The sequence below is a fragment of the Ictidomys tridecemlineatus genome, chromosome 7 (assembly GCF_052094955.1).
Source record: "Ictidomys tridecemlineatus isolate mIctTri1 chromosome 7, mIctTri1.hap1, whole genome shotgun sequence".
NCBI lineage: Eukaryota > Metazoa > Chordata > Mammalia > Rodentia > Sciuridae > Ictidomys > Ictidomys tridecemlineatus.
Genome location: NC_135483.1, coordinates 152397332 through 152422445, shown reverse-complemented (window position 1 = coordinate 152422445; position 25114 = coordinate 152397332). Strand labels below are relative to the sequence as shown.

The 25114-nt window shown below is 33.4% G+C and overlaps 1 protein-coding gene across 1 annotated transcript in view; it reads right to left on the bottom strand.

Moving 5' to 3' along the window:
- Fsip2 (fibrous sheath interacting protein 2) overlaps positions 1-25114 on the bottom strand; it is an 88269-nt gene that overhangs the window by 9859 nt on the left and 53296 nt on the right. Inside the window, exons 16-19 of the mRNA XM_005324407.3 lie at positions 15565-24541; positions 4830-14296; positions 1771-2268; positions 409-506 (exon numbers count right to left, since the gene is read on the bottom strand). Of these exons, the coding sequence (XP_005324464.2) occupies positions 409-506; positions 1771-2268; positions 4830-14296; positions 15565-24541 (19040 nt within the window). The remainder of the gene's footprint in view (positions 1-408; positions 507-1770; positions 2269-4829; positions 14297-15564; positions 24542-25114) is intronic.

Genomic DNA, 25114 nt, shown 5'->3' with positions numbered 1-25114 from the left:
TTTAAGCCTACAGTGGACTTTGTTTCTCTCTGTACTCTGTAACTGCTATAACTCACATACTTTGTTCCTATAGCAATACAGATTTGGATTTGTCTTTTTGTCACGTAAATGATATCCAGTTTTAAAAGACACATCAAAATTTATTGCGTTCTAGAATTCATCTCCGAAGCTTCCCACTTACATTCTTCCCTCTCCTCTTAATTGTTCTTTCAGGCAGCACAATATACTAGGAAATTTAGCTTAATTATCAGAGTTGAACAGAAACCCTTTTGTGATGATGCTCCATATTCTATTGCTGACCTAATGCCTATCTCTCAGGTTAAACAATACCATAACACATTAGCAAATACCTGTCTGATGTAATTGACATTTTGTGATGATACTTCATATTGTTTTAATTTCATGTACCTTGTATTTGAAATGAGATCTTGATTATACGAAGATGTACTCATAATTCTGTGTATGAAGTAATGTGCTGGTTCAGTAACTACAGTCTTTTCTTCTTTCTGTAAAATTGCAAATAAGGTGTTACAAATATGAGTTTGATATGTACTTTTTCATCTTACTGGCATTTTTGCAGTCTAACCTACACTTAAGTGAAAAAAAGTTTTGGAATTACTAAAAAGATTGGTGAACTCTATCACTCTAGTTAAAATGTCTCTTCCAGTATAATTCTTTTAAAATGGCTCAGAGAGATGTTCTAAATTATTATATTGGTTTTTGAATAGATTTTAAGCATAAACCTAGTAAAGTGTTTGAAGGATATACTTTTCTATTTCTAAACTATAAAAACATTTTAGCCATATTTTACTAGTAAAAGAATTCGGATATAACTCTGGACAATTCAGAAACTTGTGAGGTCAATCATCTTTAAATATACTCTGATCTATCTGTGGGGAAATCATGGGCTTCTGAATTGACTAAAGTTGTATCTTCATTTTCTCTGGTTCACCTCAGTGTTTGTGTTAACCAGGGACATCAATCACATCAAGTGCCTAATCAAGAGAATTGTCTCATCAGGGAATCCTAAATTATATATTCTCCAAATAAAAATAGCAGAAATTTTTGGACAGGGCCAAACCCAAAAGGTCATTTAGGCCAGATTATCATTTGAGGATTTGGAAAGAACAACATGAAATGTTCGCCATGATGATAGTGAAGTTAATGTCTGATTGTAAAGGTGATAGATATTCAAAATACATTTATTAACTCGTTAAATTCTGGAAAATGGGCTAAAGATTATTTAAGAAGTTCATATGTACTTTGTCTAAAGGTTAGATAGTTATTAAGTGATGGTCAATATACAAACTCAAACAATCTGATTTTCTTTTATTTGGGGGCAGGTGGTAGTGCTGGGCATAGAACCTAAGGCATCATTCATACTAGTTGGGATTCTGAATTCCTATGGATCATTTCAACTTCCTCTACAACAATCACCCTCTACAAAAGATGTTCAATAAGTGATTCTCAGTTCAAATACAAAAGGACTGGAATCTATTGTTTAAATAATTAGCTTGCATTTCTCTTGACTGGTTTCTATTTTCTGTTTCCCTTGAGCTTCTAATTAGTTTAGATTTCTTTCCATTATCTGTTCGTTCCTTAGTTCAGTTTCTGAGTTCTATATTAATTCTCCCTATACTTTAAATATCTATAGATTTAGAAGAATAATGAGCTCATTTTAGTATTCTTTCTACTTAAGGTACATTCTTGGACAGAGTTTGTGAAGTTCCCTATCCTTTCTATTCACTGATAGTCACGTTTCTCACTTACCTTATGTTGTGTCTTTTTCTGTGGAGAAGAGTCTGTTTCAGTCAAGGTTTTTGAAAAGGGCATGTCAATCTCAGAAGCAGTTCCTTGAACTTGTGTGTCATGAGATTCTAGTATCAGATTTGAGGTTGTTTCAATACTTTCAGTATTCACACCATTTGTATTCTGACAACATTTGCTTATTGATAAGATTTTTTTCAGGTTGCTTGCACTTATTATTGTCTTGGAAGAAGCAACTTTGCTTGCTACTGTCATCCCAAATTCTTTCTCTTGATCTTCAGATAGTTCTCCTAAGCTTCTTTGAACAGCAACCTCACCTAAAACAATTTCATCTTCATCAGAAATTACTTCCTCGGCTACATTATTTCCTGGATGTTCTTGATTAATATCATGGGCTACTAACCGAATGATCAGATCTTTTGAGGTTTGAACATCTTTTAAAAGCTCTACTGTGGTGATATCAGGCTTTTTTATATTCTGAAATGAATGTCTGCAAACAGCCTGAAATTAAAGGTACAACATATATTAGAAACAAATCTCAATCACATTTCCTGTGGTACTATTGTGATATTGCTCTTTTCTTATAATTTCTAGTTTCAATTTAAGTAATACCTTCTAATACCACTTACTAGTGTATTAGCAGTATTTTAAAAAGAAGAAACAAATAAAAATCATAAGAAACATTTATTGGTGTCTATCATTTCTTTTACATTGAGATTATATTAAACTATTATAACATTCCATAAGGCAGGTCTAACATGAGTTGTTGCTTAAATGTTATATTTTCTTGCAAAATAATTTTATTACTTTCAATTTTTCTCATTTCTCTTGAAAGTTTTGTGACAGAAGAAGATATAACAACTTATTTTTAAATCCTAGGTAGGAAATCCTAGAAAATCTAAATACAGATACTGAAAAAAAGGCAAGATATTGCTTGATCTTCACTCATAGAAATAATGAGTAGACAAAATTATGAGCTTTGAATTTTCACTTTTTACTCCTCCACTCTTGATCCTTTGGACATATTTTCCAAAAGATTATTCAAAATATAAACCTTCATTATTTTCCTCCTTCCTAGTCAAATCTTAAGTTCTATTTTCAATGTTAAAGACAGATAAAAATATAATTATAATTAAATAAACAAATTACATCCATTTTGTGGCCTTTGACCAGGCCATAGAATCTCTAAATTAATAATCTTGAACCCAACCTTCCTTTGTAATATTGCAAGCCAGCTTTTCATATTATGATGCCTTAAAGGAATATCTTCTATAAAAACAAACTATTAGAAGCAACTCTTTAAGAACTGAAAACAATCAATTATCCTTTGTGGTGGAGGAAAAGAGTGGGTTAAAAAATATTCCAAATCATTCTTTATAGTTTTGGTATTTGCTACTGAATGTTATTTTAAAATCATATGTCTGGTGAGTTCAGAACTTGTGGTATCTCAAAACAAAGAATTAATCTCTGAGGCAGAACCAAAAATTGTCTGTACTATCTGAGTTGATCTACTCTTCTTTTGTTTCTTTGTCATTTTGTATAAAATAGACAACATACATCTCAGATTGGTGCATAAAATCTATAATTTATGTGCCTTAATTAAAGTCCCTGGGGATGCTGGAGTATTTTTTGTTTGTTTGGTTAGTTTATACAAATTTCTTTTCTTTCTCTTAAAAGGACAGAGGCAATAGTTTGGTTTCAACACTGCTTTCTGTCTTTTTATTCCTTAGGAGAGTCAGTAACTTATGGCTTTCTATGATTTTATTACTTAAGAGAGTTGTGAACTAAAAGTAGAATTTGTGACAAAAAATTCTATAGATAATTAAAAACTGATCTTAGCTAATGGTATTTGGTCTGTTTATGCACATTTTATTTCCAAGAGATTACTTATATATAAAAATGTCACTATGTATGTGCTAAATTAATGATGAGAATTCAGATGGAAAAGAATATTTTACAACTCAAAGGAACCATCACCTATTCCAAAACCTAAGGATAAAGATTAGAGAGTTGCAGACATGATAGTTTCAGTATTTGGCTTTGAAAACACAAATAATCTACTGGTTCATTTATCAGCTTGATATTTAGTTCAGTGAGTTGCAGAACTATGCTGAGTTTATGTTCCAGGGTACATGGTTCTATAAATCTTTGTTAAGTACCCAGTTCATAGACTACAACCTTAAGCACTCACAGCTCTTTTACAAATGCATAACTATCTATACAAGGAGCTTTGATGAAAAGCGAAATGTGCAATGGGTTAGTATAACTATATCCACTGGCAAAATAATTCTGTTATATTCATTAATAGTTTTCTTGTAACAAGTACATAATTTTTGACGTTTTGAAGTCCCATTAAGTTTAATATATTTGAGGCATGAATATGAGACTCCAGAGCAGAATTACATCCACAGAAATGGGAACAGTTTCCTAAAAATAACAACATTAGGACAGTTGGGTCTTCAGCAGGGATAGAGGAGGAAAAAATCTGGGTACATCTAGACAGTATAGGGCAAATGTGAAGGGCCAATGTAATTAAATGAAATCATAAGAACAAGCATAATCTAATAGCAGTATGTTTGCTGAAGAATGTTGTGAAAAGAAAAGTAACACTATTTAGGAGACTTAAATTTGAAAATCAAAACTATTTTAAATGGTTTCAGGTACCTGATATTCCACTAACTTGTCCTTTAGAATACTGTTATATATCCACAATGAAGAATTAAAAGAATTATACACGACTATATTTCTTCTGACTCTTCAAATGACAATTGTACCTTCAATCAGTGTTGTACTACTGTTAAAGACATGTCTTTATATTCCCGTTCTTTATAAGATAAAAAGCTAGTTTAAGTGAATTTTTTAAGGAAAACTTGCCTGAGAACTTTAGAGTGAGTCAAGGTATCAAATGAGTCTTAGTAAACCAGATAACTGTGTGGACGAACTGGTGAAACCAATTCCCTTTTAGGCTAGGCAACAACAAAAAATATGCATTCCCATTTAACTATCAGACTAAAGAAATCACAGAATCACCGTGTCTCATTGACCACTGCCTTTACACTTACCTCCAAGGGTTTTATATCTATTCGTCCTGTCTTACTCAGTGTGGTTCGTCTTTCTTTCTGTCTCTTTTCTGAATCAATTGGTTCTGTAGAAGAGTAACTTTTCCCACTTATTGATGCTTTTCTCAGTTCTGCTATGCTATGTCCAGTTCTTCTTATACATTCCATTTTAAGCTTCTCAAGAGGTTGGGTTTTTACAGAAAGGACTGTTAAGTGTTCTGAAACAATCTCTGGATCTATTTTGATTGGTTTTTTCCCAAGATATGGAACTATTTTAATTGTAGAGTTTTCTTCATCTGGTTCTTCATTATCTAACTCAGGCATAATTTTGAGAACATGGTTTTGTGCCTTGTCAACAATTCTATTAATATCCAGCTCTCCACAGAAATGAGAGTTTGAATTCTTTGTGTTAATGCTATCTGATGAAACACTTGAAACTCCATCAATAATTAAACTAGCCACATTCTTAGGAAAGACTATGCTTGTATCTTTGGTGTCATAAAATTCTTTATTAGTTTCAGATTGTTGAAATACATTGCTATAAACAGAATCAATAACCTGAGAAATCATTTCCATGCTTTCTGGTTCTAAAGACTGTTCTTCAGAATCAGCAGCTACAAGAGAAATATTACTTTTGGAAATTTCAGCAGTTACATTTTTTGTCAGTTGAGATGCGATTTTACTTAACTCTGGCTTTGTTAAGTTGTTTGTGTCTTTGCTTGATGCACTTGGCAATCTTAAAAGTTTAGCCAAAAACAAGGCTAGTGCTTCCTCTAAAACCTTGGCATGTAACACAGAACCTTTTCTGGATGAAGACTTTTCCTGGGACTTAAGTTCATCGATAATTTTGACCACTTTTTCCATAATTTGTACAGCTTCCAGAGCTAATTCTGAGCTTGATACTTCTTCCCCTCCTTGCAGCTGAAATTCAGAATTGGAAATTTCTTTCACCATTAGGAAACCTATTATATCAGAAAGGACATTGCTCTTACCCATTAATTCTTTAAAAACAGACGTATGAGAGCCAGAGTGTTTTAAAACGTTGTCATAAACAGAATTAACTATGTTTTCAATAGATGCATTGTCAGCTAAAGGTACAGTAGGTGATTCCTTAGTTGGTGATACAAGTTTAATCTTACTTTTAGAGATAAATTCTTGGAATGATTTTAATATTTTTAATGTTATATTTTGCATTTCGTTTTCTAGAGATTTGGTTATTTCTTTACCTCCCTTTGGAAACACAGAAAATAACTTAGACAAAAATTTTATAGCAATTTCTTCTATTACATTATAAGACAGTTTATGAGCCTGTGATGATTGAGGTGAAGCAGTCTGAATAATATCTTTAAGGATATTTTCAACAGTACTATCAACTTCTGCACACTGATGTGGAGTTAACTCTCCACAAAAATAGTTCTGCAACTGATTGCCAGCAACTTCTCGTAGAACTAAATCAACTATGGTTTCTAAAAGGAGTATGCATCCACTAGCTACACAATTTTGTATGACCTCTCTTGTTCCAAATTGTGGCAACAAATTATTATAAATAGACTGAACCACTAATTCAATGATCTCATCATCACTGGGGTGTAAAGATTCTACATATTTCACAACCATATTTTCATTTCTAGAGATTTCTTCTGCAACTGTATTTACTAACTTCATTTGAAGAAAATCCAGTTCTGTGGATTTTTTTCCCTCAGGTGATTTTTCTTTGTTTTTGCTGTTGGATATTGATTGAAAATTGAAAATTTTTGATAAAAGAGCAGAAATCACATCCTCTAAAAATCTATGAGGCAACATTATGGTATATGGTGATGATGTTTGACATTCTTTGCTGGATGTTTGGACCACCTTTTGGACTTTTTTGACAACTTCCTTAGATTCTAGAGGAAAACATGCTGAATTTGGAACATCATCACAAAATATCAAGTTAAGATGATGTTGAAAAATTTCATCTATCACTGCACTAGTTACACTTCTTGCTAAATTTTCCCTGTTACTGTTGATTTTCTTACAAATGGATTCCTGAGATCTATTCTCCTTCAAAATATTGCAAACAGAAGAATGAACAACTTTATTGACTAATGTTTTATCAATTGACTGGCTTTTTTCTAGGGAAGGTAACTTATCTGAGAGTGCTTCTTCAGTCATTTTATGCATATGTGACACTTTATCTACACTTTTAGCCTTAATACTGGATGATGCTTCATCTGTAGTTGGTTCTTTACACTTAGGAAGTCCTGTCGGATCTGAAGATATTTCAGCATGTGGGAGAAACTGATTTACCTTATGTGGTCTGAACACCTTAATTTTAGCATCTGAAAACTCCTTTAACAGTGAATCAATGAGTTTCATAGCGGTTTCATAGAGTTCAGCCTGATTTTGATGATCATTTGCTTTTAGACATTTATCACATATTTGTGGTTCGGGTGAGGAAGAAAAAACCAATATATTAACAATTTCACTGATAACATCTTCTAAAAAGTTAGCCGGAAAAACTGCAGGTTTATTTCTTGGTAGGTGCTGAGGATGGTCAGGTTTACTAGGTTTAATTTCAGTATTTTTCTGTCTTGCACATTCTCTTTCTCTCTTTTTCTCATTTTCGTTCTCCTTTTCCCCTTCTTTAACTTTTTCTCCTTCTTTCTTTTCTTTCTCTTTGTCAAGGACTTTTTCATTAATCGAAGGGGATAAACCCTTTTTAACAGATTGTGCAGAATCATTGCCAACCACCTGAACTATATTCAGTGCTTTATCACTTGGAGAGCTTTTTCTATATCCAGGTTTTGATAAATCCAATGGTTCTTGAAGAGATGGCATTTCTAAAACATTCTCATAAATATTTTCAATGACATTTTGAACACATTCATAACCTGAATATGGTATTTCATCCACATGTATATGAGCTGAAGGGTTTCTCTTTTCTTTATTGCTTGGCTTTTGGATTATTTTTGAAGTTTTGTCTCTTATACTCTCCATACTTCTTGCCGTGGGCTTGAGAGGAGATGCCTGAAAGTGTTTGTCAACTTTTTCTGTCGGACTTCCCCTGGTACTGTCAATCTTCTTTTCATTGTCTATTTTACGGTCTGACCCATGTACATACTTATCATATTCTTTATTATCAGTAGCAACTGAAAATTGTGTGTCCACCCCAGCACCTTGCTGTTCATTTTTTGCAGTGGATTTTTTCTTCTTCTCAATTTCATTATCTTTAAGTTTTTTATCTACATGTGGATCTTGAGCCTCCTTCCTTTTCACAGTGGTGGGTGGAATAGTAACTTTTGATACATTCTCACTATGTTCTTTAGTATGAATTCCCAGTTTATTTTGATTCTCTTTCTTTTTATTTGCTACACCTGCAGCTGAATCTGATACTAGGTTAAACAGATTGCTGTCCATAATGGCATTTATAGAGCTGATTATTGAATCTTGGATGTCACTCTTTCTGCTCACTGCAACTCTATCATCAGTGTCGGTAACATTTTTCTGATCTGAGCTTTGAGAACTCTCCTTGCGTGATTGTTCTGGTAAAGTAGGTTGATCTTTTAAGCATCTAGTTATCTTCATAGAGGTTTGTTGTGGTAGGTTTTGAACCCTTTGGGTAATGTTGTCTGGGTTTAGAAATGAAAAGAAGGTAGAAGACCATTCTCCTGAGAACAGTGGTTGAATCTTGAATGCAGAGATGGCCTTCTGGGCTAACGTGGCAATCATTTCTATAACAATACTACTTTTATCACCTTTCTGAATATCCTTAGATCCATATTTACCTATGAACTCATCATATACAAAATTAGATATATTATCAATTGTCTCCTTATCAATTGGTGGAAAAGAAAATATTTCTTCAGCATGTGGTAAAACTTTAACTTCACTTTTCCTAAATTCGCCTATGAGTGAGTTTGCAAATTTGATAGCCAACCCCACAATATCTGACTCTGGAATTTCTTTGTTAGAATCTTCAGTAATAGTTGGGAAAGGACAAAATTTGTTAACAAGGTCAACAATTACATCTTCTAAAAACGTAGCTGAATACAGAGAATGCCGTTTCTTTTTCTTATCAGATTTAGCAATTACAGAAGCACAATCATTACCAGATAAGTCACTGGAAGATGATTCTTCACCATATAAAAATGGTCGTAAGTGATGATCCATAATTTCCTTCATAATGAAGCCAGCTATCTTACTGAGAAATGAACGTCCTTTTTGGTCTGCTCCTTTCTGTACTTCAGCTTGGAATTCAGATTTTTTCAAAATATTATTACATATGGAGTCAATGAAGTTCTCAATAGCTTCTAATTGCACACTTTCTGAATTCTCTTCTGATATGGCAAGTCGAATCTCATGTTCATAAATTTCTTTTATAATGTCATCAGTCAATTTTGAAGCTGTGTCCACGGACTTATCATCTGGTATAACTTCTTCCTCTTTTGGTTCATTTTCAGCATCAGTTGAAGGGGCGATATGCACTAGAAGCTTAGAAATCATATCTTTTAAAAGAGAACGAGGCAACACAGTAACACATGATGGCAAGCCACTGCTATCCTTCGTTATGATACTAAGCACATTTCTGATGATGTTGTCAGCTTGAGGGGAAGAATAGGAAGAAGACACTAATTCTCCTGAAACTAATGACTGTACTTGATAATCATAAATTTCTTCCAATAGTAAATGATATATTTTTCTTCCAAAAGAAGCAGTATCACTTTGTATGGCCCTATATATTTGAATTAGAGATTTATATTCATCTAATAGTTTTTCATAAATTGGATTGACTGTTTTTTGAACCATTTCTTTATACTGCTCTGGAAAACACAAATTTTCATCCAAGTTATCTGCAACTAAAATCTCTGATGTGGTGAACTCTAGAATGATTGATTTTACTAATGTTGTAACAATGTTAGTAATTCTGGCTTTTGCTCCATCTGGGTTTTCAGCAGCCAAGACATTGTGTGTGAATGCATAAAGAATTTTGCATAAAAGCTCAGAAATTACTTCCTCCAAAAAGGCTGCTGAGTTCACAACAAATGACAATTCTCTTTGTTTAGGATCTATTGCTTTCTGTTTATAAGTTTGATCAGCTGAAGCTGAAAAGAAAGTTTTATCTCCATATAAAAATGACTGTAGATGGTGGTTAAAGATTTCTTTTATTATAAAACTTGCTATTTTTGAAACAGGTATGTTACTTATACCTTTTTGATCTTTTGCAAGAGATTGGTATAGATTTGAATGAGAAAGATCAGCATATATGGAATCAACCATAGACTGTATATCTTTTTCTGAAATCATACTTTGCTTTTTATCCCCATGTTTAGTAATACATATTGCATGTTTTGAAATTATTGACATAATTTCCTTTATAAGTTTTATGACTGTATTATTTAAGTCTGATTGGGAAATATCTGTATGTTCTACACTGGAAGCTGATGGACTAATCTGAGACATAAGCTGAGTGACTATTTTTTCCAAGTGAGTATGAGATAACATAGTAGTGTACATTGTTGAAGCCTGTCTCCGGAATCTTGATTTGCTAATGTCATATTGAACTCTATTTATCAATACATTTTCATTGAGTTTGGAATGTGACTTAAAAGGAAGATTTGCTATAAGATCCGAATGGATTTGGAAATGAAGTGTTTCAGTCAGAATGATTTTAGTTACCCTTGCAGCCAATGTCTTTATGTCATTTAAGAAATCTTTATCAGGCATAATTTCCCTTTCATATTCTTCTAAAACTTTGCTATATACCATGTCGATAATGTTTTTGACTGTAGCTCTCTCCACTGGAGGCAAACACAATTGTTCCTCTGCATTATCTACAATGCTCACTTGGGCTTTTGAGAATTCTTCTGCTATGAAATGGATGAGTTTTTCAGCTTTATCAAACAGTTCATCTTCTGAATCTTTCACTGACTTCATTTGTACAATGCCTACCACTCTGTGAAATATTTTGCCTAAAACCCCAGAGACTACATCTTCCACAAAAGTTGAGGAATAAGCACCAGTGTAAAATAATTGCTCTCTGATATCATCAAAATACTCATCTGATAAAGATGATAATGACTTTCCATGCACAAATGGCTGAAGATGTTGTTCACAGATATGTTTAATGATAAAACCTGCTATTCTATCAATAAAAACATCATTATTGTTTGTGATATTTTGCTGCACTAAAGCTTGAGAATCAGAGTTTTGTAAAATATTTTTGAATACTGAGTCAACAAGATGCTGAACATCATCTTCTGAATAAACAGACTTTACTTCTTCATCTTTTGAAAATCGAATTTCATGCTGGGAAATTTTCATCCTAATATCACTGATTAGGTTGGAAGCAATTTCATTAAAATTCATTCTTGATTTATCTTTTGGAGTTTCTCTGTTTGGAACCAGGCTGGATGTAGGAGGAAAGAATCTAGATAATAGTACTCGGATCATATCTTCTAAAAATGTGTATGGCAGTAAAGTATTATATGGAGGTAAACTCTGGTTTGACATGAGAGACTTACTGATGTTACTGAGGATGTCTTGAACAATATTCTCAGCCATTGAAACAGAATAGGAAGAAGCTGACAAATCACCAGAAAACAATGGATGAAAAAGATAGTTTGAAATGGCTGTCACAATTAAATTAGTAATATTTTCCACAAAAATAGTACTATCATCTGACTCTTTATCAATATCAGGGTCTAGCCCATGCTGATTTAAAACATTCCTATAAACTGAGGTGACAAGTTCATCCACAATATCTGTATCTGTAGTGGGAAAAGATTGCTCTTTGTTATCATATGGAATGGGAATTTTAGCTTTGTCCAAATGATTATTCACTGAGTTTATTATTTTATGGGTCATGTTTTCCAGTTCAACTTTAGCGTTCGGTTTTGGGCTAAAAATCTTTGATAAAAGTCTGGTAACAATCTCTCCTACAAGTGTGTCTGGGCGAATACCTAAAGGTGATGGCTTCTGGGATCCATATGATTCTGTAGCTTCATTGAGAACCTGTTTGACCATATTAGACACAGCATCATGTGGAGTCTTTGAACGAGGCCAAACCTCTCCACTTAAAAATGGCTGAAGATGGTTTTCAATAGTCTCCTGGATAATAAAACTGGCTATTTGGTCAACCATAATTGGACTTCTGCTGACTATATTTTTCTGTATTGAAATAAGAGAACCAGACCTTTGTAAAATACTACTATAAATAGAATCCACCATCTTTTCAAGGTTTTCTCCTGTAGCTAGATGTTGATTATCATAGATAGTGAACCAGATTTTATGTTTTGAAATGGCTGACATAACCTTATTTATTATACATGTGGACATTTCATTGAAATCTGAACTCATTAAGTTTTTTGTTTCCAAACAGGAAGGATTGATGGATGGAAGACTGAGCTGAGATAAAAGTCTTCTGATGACATCTTCTAAAAATGAGTGTGGCAACCTGGTGCTATAGCTTTTTGATGGCCTAGGCTGGAAAGTAAATTTCCTCAAGTTATTTTGAAGCTTCTGCAGTATAATTTCAGCTTCGAGAGGGTAGTGTAAATGAGGAACAAGTTTTCCTTTATGGCAAGATGGAAGTTGGTAGTCTAAAATCTCTATGAATATTCTATCAGCTATTTGTTCTGTTATTGAACTATCACCATATAACAGATTATTGCCACACGTCACATTCAATTCATATTGCTCTACAACACTGAAATAAATTGAGTTAACAATCTTACTAAGAGTTTCTTTATCAATTGGTGGAAAATATAGCCTTTCCTCAGCATTCCGTAGAACGGTGATTTGAGAATTATTAAATTCATTCACTATATTGTTGACATACAATATATTCATCTCATTGAGATGGGCCTCAGTGATGTTTGCATTTTTTTCCCACAATGATATAGAGAGATGATAAAACAATTCTGAAATTATTTCCTCCAAAAATGTGGCTGAATAAACACTTGTGGTGTTCATTCCTCTTCGAAGTACTTTGTTAGAAACAGCTATTCTATCCATTTCCTTTGTTTGTTGTCTATTAAGAAGTGACAAAGAAGATTTTACTGTATGTTGCTTGCCAAATGGTGCTTGTATTTTGGAACTAGTCACACTGGGATTACTCAGATCTTCTGTCAAAGAATTACTGTCATAATTCACGAATCCTAAAAAGTTTTTATCTTGTCTTAATTTTACTAATTCTGGTACATTTGCTTTTGAGCAAAATGTAGACTGTATTTCTCTTGTTCTGTATTTCAAATGTTTTTTTGCAAAAGGTGGACTTTCAGGAGCTTGTTGTAAGCTGTGAGATAGTTTGTCCATCAGTGATTTAACCAAGCTGTGGGAAATACTAGCAAGCATACTATCTGAAGACATTAAGTCTTGATCCATGTCTGCCAGATTTTCCAAAAGATCTGACATGTAATCTCCTTGAAGTTGTTCACAGCCCATCAATCCCTTACAATAATCAAAATCACCATCATCTTCACTTTGAAGTATTTTTAAAAGCTGACATTCTTCTGCAAATATTTCACTCGAAAGAGAACCATCATCAGCAAAGACAGTGTTTGTGCATTTTTCCAAAAGTGTTCTAACAAGTTTCTCACACACAACATTGAGAAGAAAAACTGATTTTGGGGAAAGACCTAGGTTATTTGAAAGTGTGAAATTATTTTGTTGATTATTTGGGCAGGAGAAAAGTGTTCTTGGTAGTTTTCCTGATTCCATAGCGTCATCTGGAAATTCATCTGGCAAAAATAAATCTACAACAATATTGAACACCTTATTGACTACTTCTTTGGATTCATTAGTTTTTAGGCTACCAGCAAATCTGTCTAACTTTTTTGCCAGATAACTTAACTTATTATTTTTAACAAGTTGATCAATTTTGTGAGTAGATGATTCCCAGTCTCGTGGACTTATCTGTCTTTCCACTATACTGGTTTTGCTACAAAAGGACCCACTATTGCTTCTAAGCATTGAAAGAGAGTTGTTTCTTCCATTACTTTCAAAGTGATGATTTATTCCTATTTCTTTGGAGATTACATGAATCACTCCTGTTAAGAGATCCTGAAAGAAATCATCCAAGTCAGGAGAAGCTACCTGTGGGCAGTATATGTATTTTGTTTTGATGGAACCCATTTGCTGTGTAATTTCAGCTTCTATAATGTTACCATTAGAAAGAATTTCAATAATAATTTCAGAAATACTTAAAGCAAGTTCTCCAATAGAAATTGACCTGTTCTCAAACATTTCAGAATGAACTGAAATAATCTTGTTAAATGCTGCACTTTGGATTTCCCAGTCTTTGTTTTTTTCTCTACCCTCTTCAGTGACATCAGAAATGCTTGAAGTTAAATGGCAGATGACAGACTCAGTGAGTTGCTCACAAAATTGATAAATTGAAGAAGTATTATATATGCTTCTTAGAGGTTGTGTTAATTCATACTGTTTCCTTGAGAGTGTAGAAATAAGAGATATCTTCTCCTCATTGGAAACTGAAAAAAGGAAACATTACCATTTTTAGCATGCATCAAAGGAAATATGGAAAATTCAATATTTTGGAAATCATTTACATGTGTTTCTTACTTTTGGAGCACCCCAATAAAGAAAAAGAAAATCCTCAAAACCCTAATAAAGAAATAAACAGGATTTTCTTCAAATATTTATTTCTTTATGTTGTGGGTCTCAGTTTTAGCCAGTAAGTTCAATAATTTTAGAAATACTTAAAGCAAGTTCTCCAATAGAAATTGACCTGCTCTCAAACATTTCAGAATGAACTGAAATAATCTTGTTAAATGCTGCACTTTGGATTTCCTAGTCTTTGTTTTTTTCTCTACCCTCTTCAGTGACTTCAGAAATGCTTGAAGTTAAATGGAAGATGACAGACTCAAGTGAATTGTTCACAAAATTGATAAATTGAAGAAGTATTATATATGTTAATAAGCCTCCTGCCCTCCCCCAAGTAAAATATTTAAGTCATGTGTTAATGTCTTTCTTGGTTGGATCGTTATGAGCTTTAACAAGCTGAAAATCTTAGGCCAGAGAAAAGATCTCCAGTTTTGTTTAAATATATTATCCTGTCTCCAGTGATATGTAAAGTCTGAATATAATTATTTAGAAACAGTTTTAGTCAAAACATATAATGCATTGCCATACTTTACTTTCAGGATGCTAAGAGGCTGGTAGTAATATCATCTTGATTAAAATAAAAGTGTGACAACTCTAGACTGCAATGGTGTGTTTAAAGTTTTGGAATTCATGCTTCATACATAATCAACATCGCCTGCCTTAAAATAGTATCTCTCTTTTTCTTCACCTGCAGATACAAAAAACTGAACATATAGTTCAGATTCATTGTGTGTGTGTGTGTGTGTATGTGTGTGTGTGTGTGTGTGTGTGTATGTGTTGGAAAGTACTAGGGACTGAACCCAGGGATACTCTACACTGAGTTATATCCATAGTCATTTTTGAGATAAGATTTTGATAAGTTGCCTAGTCTGACCTTGAAATTGTAATCCTTCTGACCCAGCCTTTGGAGTTGCTGGGATTATAGGCATGTACCACCTCACCTGAATACACCTTTTAGATTCAAAGCATGAAAAATTTTTTGACTTTAATATATATTATTTTAACATAATGCACCTCTAATATTTTTTTCAGAAAAATAGAGAATGCAGATTCTTAAACAGAAGATCTTTAAACATACCTTTTTACCATTTTCTAAAAATTATGCTAATTTTAAAATGAATTATCTCTTGCTTACCTCTACTTCTGAAGTTCTTCAAATATGTGATCACCGAGGTAGTGACATGTCTTGCTATCAAATGAATTTCATTTGGACCCAGTTCATGATCAGCAAAAGCCATGACTTCAAATTCTTTCAGAGTTATTATTTTATCTATCTTTGGGTTTTTGTTTTTCCATTTCTGCAATAAGGAAAGATCTTCCTTGTAGGCATCAGGGTTTCTGCTGTTTTCTTCAGGCATACAGCTATTTTTTTTGTCCCACATTCTAAACAAGTTTTCCGTATTCTTTTGTTGTCCAGATATTTCAGATAGAGGGCTTTGTTTTGATATGAAAAATGGCTTTATTGTTTCCTTGCTTTCATTGGTGTGTGGTTGATTTGGAAAGCCATAGCTTGACAGTACAGTATTGACAATATTTTCTGCAGCTAAGCATATTTTAAGTGGAGAAACACTTGTCTGAATTTGGTTTGGCTCACCAACTGGTTTTAGGGTCTCATAATGAAATACTCTTGGATTTTCACTTTTTCCCATCTCCATAAATGACATGACTTGATTTAATGATGCTTCTGTGGAGTCATTTGCTTTCTGAGACAATTTTTGTAAGACACTGCCTTCAGGAAGGGAGCTATTTCTTTTCATGTCTTCATCAAAACGGCCAAAGTTAGGTTTCCTTGGGCTGTGATATTGTACTTTACTTCTAGAACATGATGGCATAGTTTCTGAATGAAGTTCCTCTGACTCTGATCTTTTAATTGTGTCTTCTACAGAGGACCTGACATATGAGGGTAAATTTGATGAAACCCTGTACTTTGTATTCATATCTTCCTCTGAATAAAACACCAAGTCAGGTACACTTCTTTGTGGAGGATTATTCCTCAAACTATTTTCTTTTAACTTTGATGAGGGTGTTTTTACATTAGTTGCTAATTCAACCTGATTAACAATGTAAGTATTTTCAGTTTTTTGGAACAAGCTTTCCTTTGGAAGGTTTTTGATCAAAGATTCTTTGAAATGAGCACACTGATCCATTAGTGTGCCAATGATCTCACTTGCTACAATGTTCTCTTTCAATGTGGGAATTGAAGGTGGATCCACTTGGCTTATTTCTTTGTCTAGCTTGTTCTTGATTGTGCCAAGCATGTCACTGACAATATTAATAGCATATGTAAGTAATTCTGAATGAAATGAATGAACCTGTAGCAGGGTGTTCTGTGTGTTTTCCTTAGAAATAGTAATTGGCTTGGATTCATCAGAATTTTTTTTCAGTGGTTGTAATTTTGGCAATATCTTTTTACTTAATAGTCTCTGTTGGACTTGGAAAAGGTTTTCTATAGGCATTTTCACTATTTCGGAAAACTCATATTTGGAGATATGTTTAAACTGCAAGTCTACAAACGACTCTAACATATTTATAACCCTTTCTATAATCTCTCGAATAATCTGGTTGCTAGAGCCTATAGAAATTGAATCCTTTGTTTTCATGTTACAGACTGGTAAACTGTTGAGGATATGCTTCGTTGGAAAACCATGATTGCTTTTACTAGAGATGTGTTCTTTCCTATTTGTTAGATTTTTTTTACTATCTGAAGTGGGCATCTGAGATAAGAAGCACAGCTGTAATTTTTCAAAAAGTATTTCAACAATTTCCCTTCCAAACATATTAATTTGTGCTTTGGTATCCTCAGCTCTAGTAGAACCGTCTTTAAAGTGATTATAGAACCTGCTTTCACAATCCTCAAGAGGTGGTAAATTTAAAAGTGAAAGAGAATATTCTAAATCTTTGGCTTTTATTGAAATTTCAGTCAAAACATTTTCAGCAGTCATCAGTAGCTTAAATTTTTCATTTTCCATGTCATTTGATTCACTTTGCCATTTGTCAAACATTTTTTTAAATATACCTTCCTTTGGAAAAATCTGTTCTAGCTGTGAAGAAACATTCTCTAAGTAAAAGCATGCTTGCTCTTTGGCAGAAGATCCAGCATATAAATCATGCTGTGAAGGTTTGAGATCATCCAGATATGAGAGTTTGATTGGATAAGACAAATTGTAGTTATCTGTAGCATATAATTCTCGAAAAATTGTATTAACTAGTTTACTTGCTTCCATGATTTGATCAGATGGTGAAACTTCTGTATTTACCATTGCTCTAGTTTCCATCTCTCTATCAAATTTTTTCACAACTGATTCCAGAATATTACTTGTTATATCTTTGGCATACATTTTTAGTTCTGAAGTGGGCAATTTTGATTCCAGTAAGTTTTTGGCATCTCCTGTTGATAGGATGTGGGGCAGTCCAGTGAAAGTCTTGGACCAACTATCTATTGAAGTCTTCTCTCCAGTACTTAACTTGATCTTGCTTTTGGCTTTAGCAACAGTAGGTCCTAGGTATGGTTTTGTTTTAAATTTAGGCAAAGAGGTAATTTTTGATCTTCCTTTTAAATTTGCTTTAAGACCTTGCCTAGGGCTGCTCTTAGGGCTAACTTTAGAATTACTTAGTCTAACAGGTGGCAATTCATCAGAACAATCTTTAAGGGAAAAACTCTCTTCTAGATGGAGTGAGATGAACTGTGTGATCATACTAAGAACCATTTGGACTAAATCTTTTCCTATGTGCAATGGTGAATATTGCAAAGAAGTGTTTTCTAACACAGAAATATTTTGACTCTTTGCAGAAGAACACACCTGCAGCATTCCATATCTACAGGCATTATTTCTTTTCCCTGCTTGTTTAGTTTCTCTAAAGCTTGGTAGTTTCATTGGTAAAGTATCGTTATTGTCACATATCTCTACTTCTCCCCCTTTGTTTTTGTATAACGATGTCATAACAACATGGTACATTTTCTCCAAAACACTTTCAACTATATCATTTGCAGCACTGTTAATATGTGACTGAAAAATTTTTTTGTGTGTTATACCTGATGTTTTAATTTTATAATTAGACATAAAGGTGGGGATTTCATTATATGGAGGCAAACATCCTAGGACTTCCATTATTCTTTGATCCAAGTTATTCAAAAGATCTTCTACTGCACTGAGTAATTCAGTTTTCTCTTTTTGTTTTGATTCTCCATTTCTCATAAATATTTTTTCCAAAGCATTTTTCTGGCTTTCCTTCTCCAATGTCGTTTGGTTTTGCTCTACTGGGCAATTTGTAAACAGAGATATTGTAGTGCTTTTTTCTTTTTCTTTGTGTTCCAGCAATATTTCATTTGCTATAGTTAACTGTGAAAAGTTATGATTCTCTTTTGAGGAAAAACTAATTTGCTTTACAGAACTTTTATTATATAAAATCTTTAAAGTACTGTCGACAATTTCATTCACAAAGACATTTTTCTGGAACAAAATGTTATTTGGAAATGGATGCATTTTTTTGATTTCTAAGTCTAAGTCATTCTTAATAAGCTTCAAAATGGTGCTAGCAATAATATCAGCATATTCCTTAAGACTAGCTTCTGGTAAATGAATAGTGGATCCAAGTTTTTCTCTATAACTGGCAAAAGTGTGCTCTGTAAGTTCTTCGCTGAGAATGGTTTTAGTTGTTGATATTTTCAAGACATTCACATCAGATTCCACTTGGCTTGATTCACAAAAAATGTTATTATCTTGTTTACAATTTTCCAATTCTGGGCTAACAAATGACTTTGCTTTAGGCTGTAAAGCAAGAGTAATTAATGAATCTATTCGTTCTGTGGCAAAAGAGTGTAACCGATTGAAAATAGTTTTAGTGATGGAATTAGCATTTTCCTCACAAGGGTCAGGAATAGATTTCTTGGTGTCTTCTTTACCCTCTACAGCTATCTGATTATTATCAGCATAAGCTGATTTCTTTTTTTTTAAATATGGAAAATACTCTGTCTTTTCTTCACTTTTTGAAACCACAAGAAGGGACTGATGACCCTCTTCTTTTGGAAATGTATCACAAAAGGTCAATTGTGCAAGAGTGGAATCCTTTGCATTTATGCCAAGCATTACAACAGAATTGAGATTATGAAGAACGATATCCACTATATCCTTAGAGAACAAAATGACGTCTGACTTAGGAACTGAAAATTCAGGAATATTCTTGTTTGTACCCTCAATGAAAATTTCAGAATTTGGTTTCAAATATTTACCTGTTATGCTACTTTTCAGAGAGGGAGTGGCAAAGGAGAGATTGTTCTGAAACAGAGTTTTTTCATAAATATCACACAAGATACCTTCTATGGTATCTTGTATTTGAAACTGAAGTATTTTTCGATATTCAGGCTTATTGAACAACTTTTCAACAATACCTTCTTGCTGATCTGAATTAATCTCTTTGTCAGAACTGTGTTTGTCACATTTACTTTTGCATGATACAATATCTAGCACTGTGCTAACAACTTGACTTGCAATACTTTCAGAAACCACAATTTTTTGAGTCAAGAAAGGACCCTCCCTTTCTTTATCTAACTCATGTTTGATTCCTTGTAGTATTTTTGTAGCCACTTCTTTTGCATAAATATTTAATTTTGACAAAGATGGTTGGCACCAGGAGTTGGACTGTCCTGACTTAATATGATCCACTGAGCAACAGGAATATTGTTCATTAGATTGTGAGTCTTTGGCTGATAATGCTTTGCTCAATGCACTTTCATCATGTGGATAGGGTAAAGTAACTGGCACTGTGAAGTTGACTTGGGGGTAAAAGAGTGATTTTACCTTGGATGTAGTAAAAATTTCTAAGTTGGTTAATATTGTCTGTACAATATCTTCAATTACATTTACTTTGTTTTGTTTTTCAACAGTCAATCTGGACTGTAGAGAACATGGGTTTCCATCCATCACAGTAACAGAGGAGTTTTGACCATAGGTGTGTTCATGAAAAGAAACATTTGCTGAAAAGGTGACAGTTTTGCAACTATTTTCACTTACATTTTTTTCTATCATGGCAGCTGAATAAAGTTTATGGAATACAATTCTAACCACATCATCTGCCACTACTGTTACATCTGTGTCAGAAACTAATGGACCAATTACCTTATTCATAAATTGAACAGATGTTTGAGTAGTTGACTCATGAACATTGTGAGGCATGTCACTGAAATGAGTCTGAGAGGGAGAAAGCACATTTAATTCATTGATTAAATCACTTTGAAAAATTTCATTCAAGATATTTTTTATAATTGGAACAATTGGAGATTTATGTGGTTCTCTGAGTTTCACTTCAATTTTGTTCAGTGTTCTTTCTAGAATCCATTGTTTAGAAGAATATGTTTTAGCTTCCTCTCTCAGTGATGTTCTCTCTCCACTTAATTCTTTCTCTGTAGGTGCCTCATCTTCTATAAATGACTCTGTGTCAGCTCCTCCAGGAAGAAAATTTCCATAAGTTGGCTGGTATCGATAAGTTTCAATGCCTCTGTCTTCAGATTCAGTTTCACTGAACGTATCTGTGGATACTGAATCTAAAATTAAATCAACTATATTTGTAAACATTTGTGTTTCAGGTGATGGGTTTTTTATACTTGTCTTCAAATCTGACATGTTCATATTTAATTCAGTTTGAATTGTTTTCAAAAGAGCACTTGATACCTTCTTTGCTTGTGTATATAAGGTAGACCGCAATGGTTCTTCACAGATATCTGTGAATGCATTGGTACTTTCACATTCCCTGTCTTTTTGACTGTAATCATTAGTAACACCTAGAGTATCTAAATTCCCAGTGGCGAACCCTTCCAAATTAGCAAAAACCATATTAAGAATGTCTGAAGCTGTAGTTTTCAGTGCATTTGGATGTGTTAGTTTTGAGTTCTCTATTTTGGAAGACACAGGAGCAACATTTTTTGCCTTGCTTTCAGTAAGATCTTTATTATTTTTCTGCATCATTTTGGAAATTATGTCAGAGATTATACTGGTGCATTTGGCCATTTCCTCAATAATTGAAGCAAACGATAAGTTGTCAATGTCAGGAGATTCTGATGAAGCTTTAAAACTTGTTAAATTGGTATCCATATCAACACCACATAGTTTTGCAATGATATATTCCAAAATAGTTTTGGAAATTAACTGAACATCAGATACCAGTTCGGTGGCCATTTGCTTCTTCTTGTTTGATTTCTTTCTGTTTTGCTGACTACAGGATGGTTGAGAGTTAGGATAGACACAAGCTAGTTGGTTTAACATTTCCTGTAGTGTTTCCCCAATACTATCTAATACTTGCAATTTGTTATTCTCTTTGAGGTCTTTTCCGTTCTTGATACTATGGAAAGCACAAGGAGTAGCCAAAGATTTGAGAAAAGATTTTTTATCCTGTCTAAATGACAAAGTGTTTTGTTTGTCAAAGTGGTCAGATCCATAGGAAGTTGAAGATGCTGACTTATCTGAAAGGAGAAAAGTATTCCTTTGATCTTCATTTCTACCTGATACCATATCACAAATACAAGTTAATAATGGACTGGTCATAATGTCATCATTGAGATCTGTGACAAGATATTCTAATTTCTTATCATTATCGGCAACAAATCCTTTCCTTGTAGGGGGTTTAGTATAGTCTATCTCTGTAAGATGTAATTTTTTCTTACTGAATTCTACTTCATTCTGGATAGCATGCAAAACAATGTTTACTATTTTAGTCGTATAAATACTAAGTTGAGATTGTATTAAAGATTGTTTGGGAAGTGAAGGTTTGACTCTCTTTTGCAATTTTGGACAAATCAATAGCTTCAGTTTTTTAAAAACTGTATCAATGATCTTATTACTAATGTCATCTACATTCTTAAGTGTACCTTCTTCAGATCTGGACTGGTAAAGCTTTTTAGAATCTACATCAAGGGATGATAAATATTTCATTTTCTTTTCACTGTCAAACCATATTTTCAATGGTTTTTTATTTGATGCTTTATTGACTATTTGGGGACTGTCAGATTTATCTAGAAAAGTTTGACAAACTGATGATGAAATGATACTTTCAGTGATATCAGGAATGCAGCTTGTTGCCTTATGAAGTATATTTAACACAGAATCTGCTATTTCTTTAGCCACTGCAGTAATTTCTGACACAGAAAACATCTTGTTTATCCATTCTTGACGTGACAGTCCTTGAGATTCTTCTGTAACAAGAGCTGAAGATTCTTTGCCAATTTTGCTGCTGAGGTAATCAGAAGAAGAAGAAAATATATCCTTGAACATTTCTGTTAAAATACATTTAACTATGTTTTCTGAAGTCTTTTGAATTTGATGCTTTTGATCTTTGGTGAAAATGGGAATGTCTTTATTCAGGCATGGTTTTTCCTTTAAAATGTCTTCATTACTAAAAGATGGCAGCTCTGTCTTTAATTCCCAATCATGAAGTGCAACTTTGCTTGGAGCAGCAGACTTTGTAGGTGATCTCCTGATTTTTTTGCTTTGAAAATCAGTGTTTCCTTTTGTAAACCGATGATTAGAAATCTGGTCTTGTGGTTTTCCTTTTTCTTCTTTGAAGGATGAATCAAGCACACTTTTCACAATGTGGTCAATCTCTTCATTATCATCTTCAGAATAAAGGACCATGCCTGGGACATTAATAGGTGGAAATGGTTTTCTAGGCATAGGTCCATTAGATAAGCTAGTGCCAGTTAGTCTATACTTTTCTTCATTGTCAGAAATATTTCTCACTCTAGGTTGTCTTCTTTTTTGTACACCTGTTTTTACTGGCTTCTGGCGGAGCTGTGTAAAGATATCATCAAGTAGTTGAAGGAATACTATTGTTTCTTCAGATGCAACAAGTCTCTCATTATTAAGTTCAGTTTGTACATAACCTAGTATAGTACCAATTGCTTCTTTTACATAACCAATCAAATTTGACTGTGAAAAAATACCTGATATTAAATTTTGTATTTCTTCTTTGAAACTTAAATTAGTTTTATCAGGATCAGGAGTGGATTTCTCTCTGCCATCACTTTGAGATACTGTGTGTGTTGTGTCTGTCTTATTTTGCTTTTGATGTTTGGTTTTGACTTCAAGAGGAAGTTCAGTTTTCTTATAAGATGCAAGAGTCTTCAGCTTTTCTAAAATGGCATGTACCATATCCTCTGCAATATCACACATAGGTTCCAAAGGACACGGCGGTAATGACTCTTCTGAAAGTTTTCCATTTGATAATGTGAAACACTCATCACTGGTTGTTAAATTTGGTTTAAGGTCGACTGACAAATCTTCTTGTGAAAATACCTCAACACATTTTTTCTCAACTGCAAGTTCTAGTTTATCAAGCATGTTTTCCACAATGTCTGAAGCTACAGAGCAGATATCAACATTGGAAAACAAGTCTTCTTTGTCAGACTCACACTGGTCAACAAAAACTTCAGCGGTTACAGAAGAAAGAGAAGGAATGGCCTGGGTTAAATCAGACATTAGTTCTTGAAAAATGCTTTCTAAAATCAGTTCAGTTTCCCCTTTCAAGTGACACTTAAAGTTAACAAAAACATTCTTTAAATTATTTATCTCATCCACGGCTTTTGCTTTTTGATCAGAAAACAATGGATTCATATTCACTAAGCCATCTGTTTCTGTGGTAGCATCCTTAGATTTTTTTCTGCCTGTTTCCAATGGTGTTAAAAGATGACTATCTGATTTAGAACTTCCGAGCTTAGGGTATGAATACATCAAGCTGGCTTTGTTATATTTGAGTTCAGAGGCTATAGACTGTCCTTTCTGGTGAAATGCTTTCCCCACAACTCTTCTTTCCACATGAGAAGAAGGAGGGTCTAAGGGTGTGTTTGTTCTTTTTACTGATGTGTGAACTGCAAATGTACAAGGCTCTGCCTGATATGTTTTAGTTGTTGCAGATGTGTAGCTTCCATATGTAAACTCTTCACTGCATGTGCTACAGAAACTTGAACTATCTGAAGAAAGGACAGAGTCCTCAGACACTGGATAGGTATTATTTTGCAACCTTTCTTCATACTTTGTGATGGCTGGATATAATATGCTAGTCACTGTAGCTACAACCCAGGTCATTATGTTCTGAATTATACTAGTCAGTTCTTCAGAAGTTACCTGGAAAATAAATAAGAAGGGATAGAAAAGAAAATCATGTAATAATTTATACTCAGGGAACAGAGAAGAACATTTAATTTTTTTTATATCAAACAATGCATGGCTAGAATACAAGCATGGTTTGTGAAAAACACATAGTAGAAAATTTATTTAGAATTTTAGATTAATTTTGGTTAGTCTATTATCTACAACAGAGAAATATTTTGTGCATAATATTTCATTTATTTGTCTTCTTTCAGAAATTTTTAAAAATTTATTTTCCCTAGTTTTCATTACTAACATAAATGATTGTTTAAAAATAAACCATGAAATTGCTACCTAGGCATGTATCATGCAACTATTTTGTAACAAGAAATGTGTTCATAACTTTGTAAAATTCTTTAAGGTACATTAAATTATTTCCAATTAACTAGTTTTCAAACAGATGTCGTCCAAATATTTGTGTGCCTTCAGAGGCATCTATCTGCCTCACTGAGGTATAAGGATGGAAAATACATCATCCTTATCCCCATTCCCTGCTGCAAGGGTCAATCTGTGGTCTGTATATATGAAATAAGCTTACTGTTAACAACT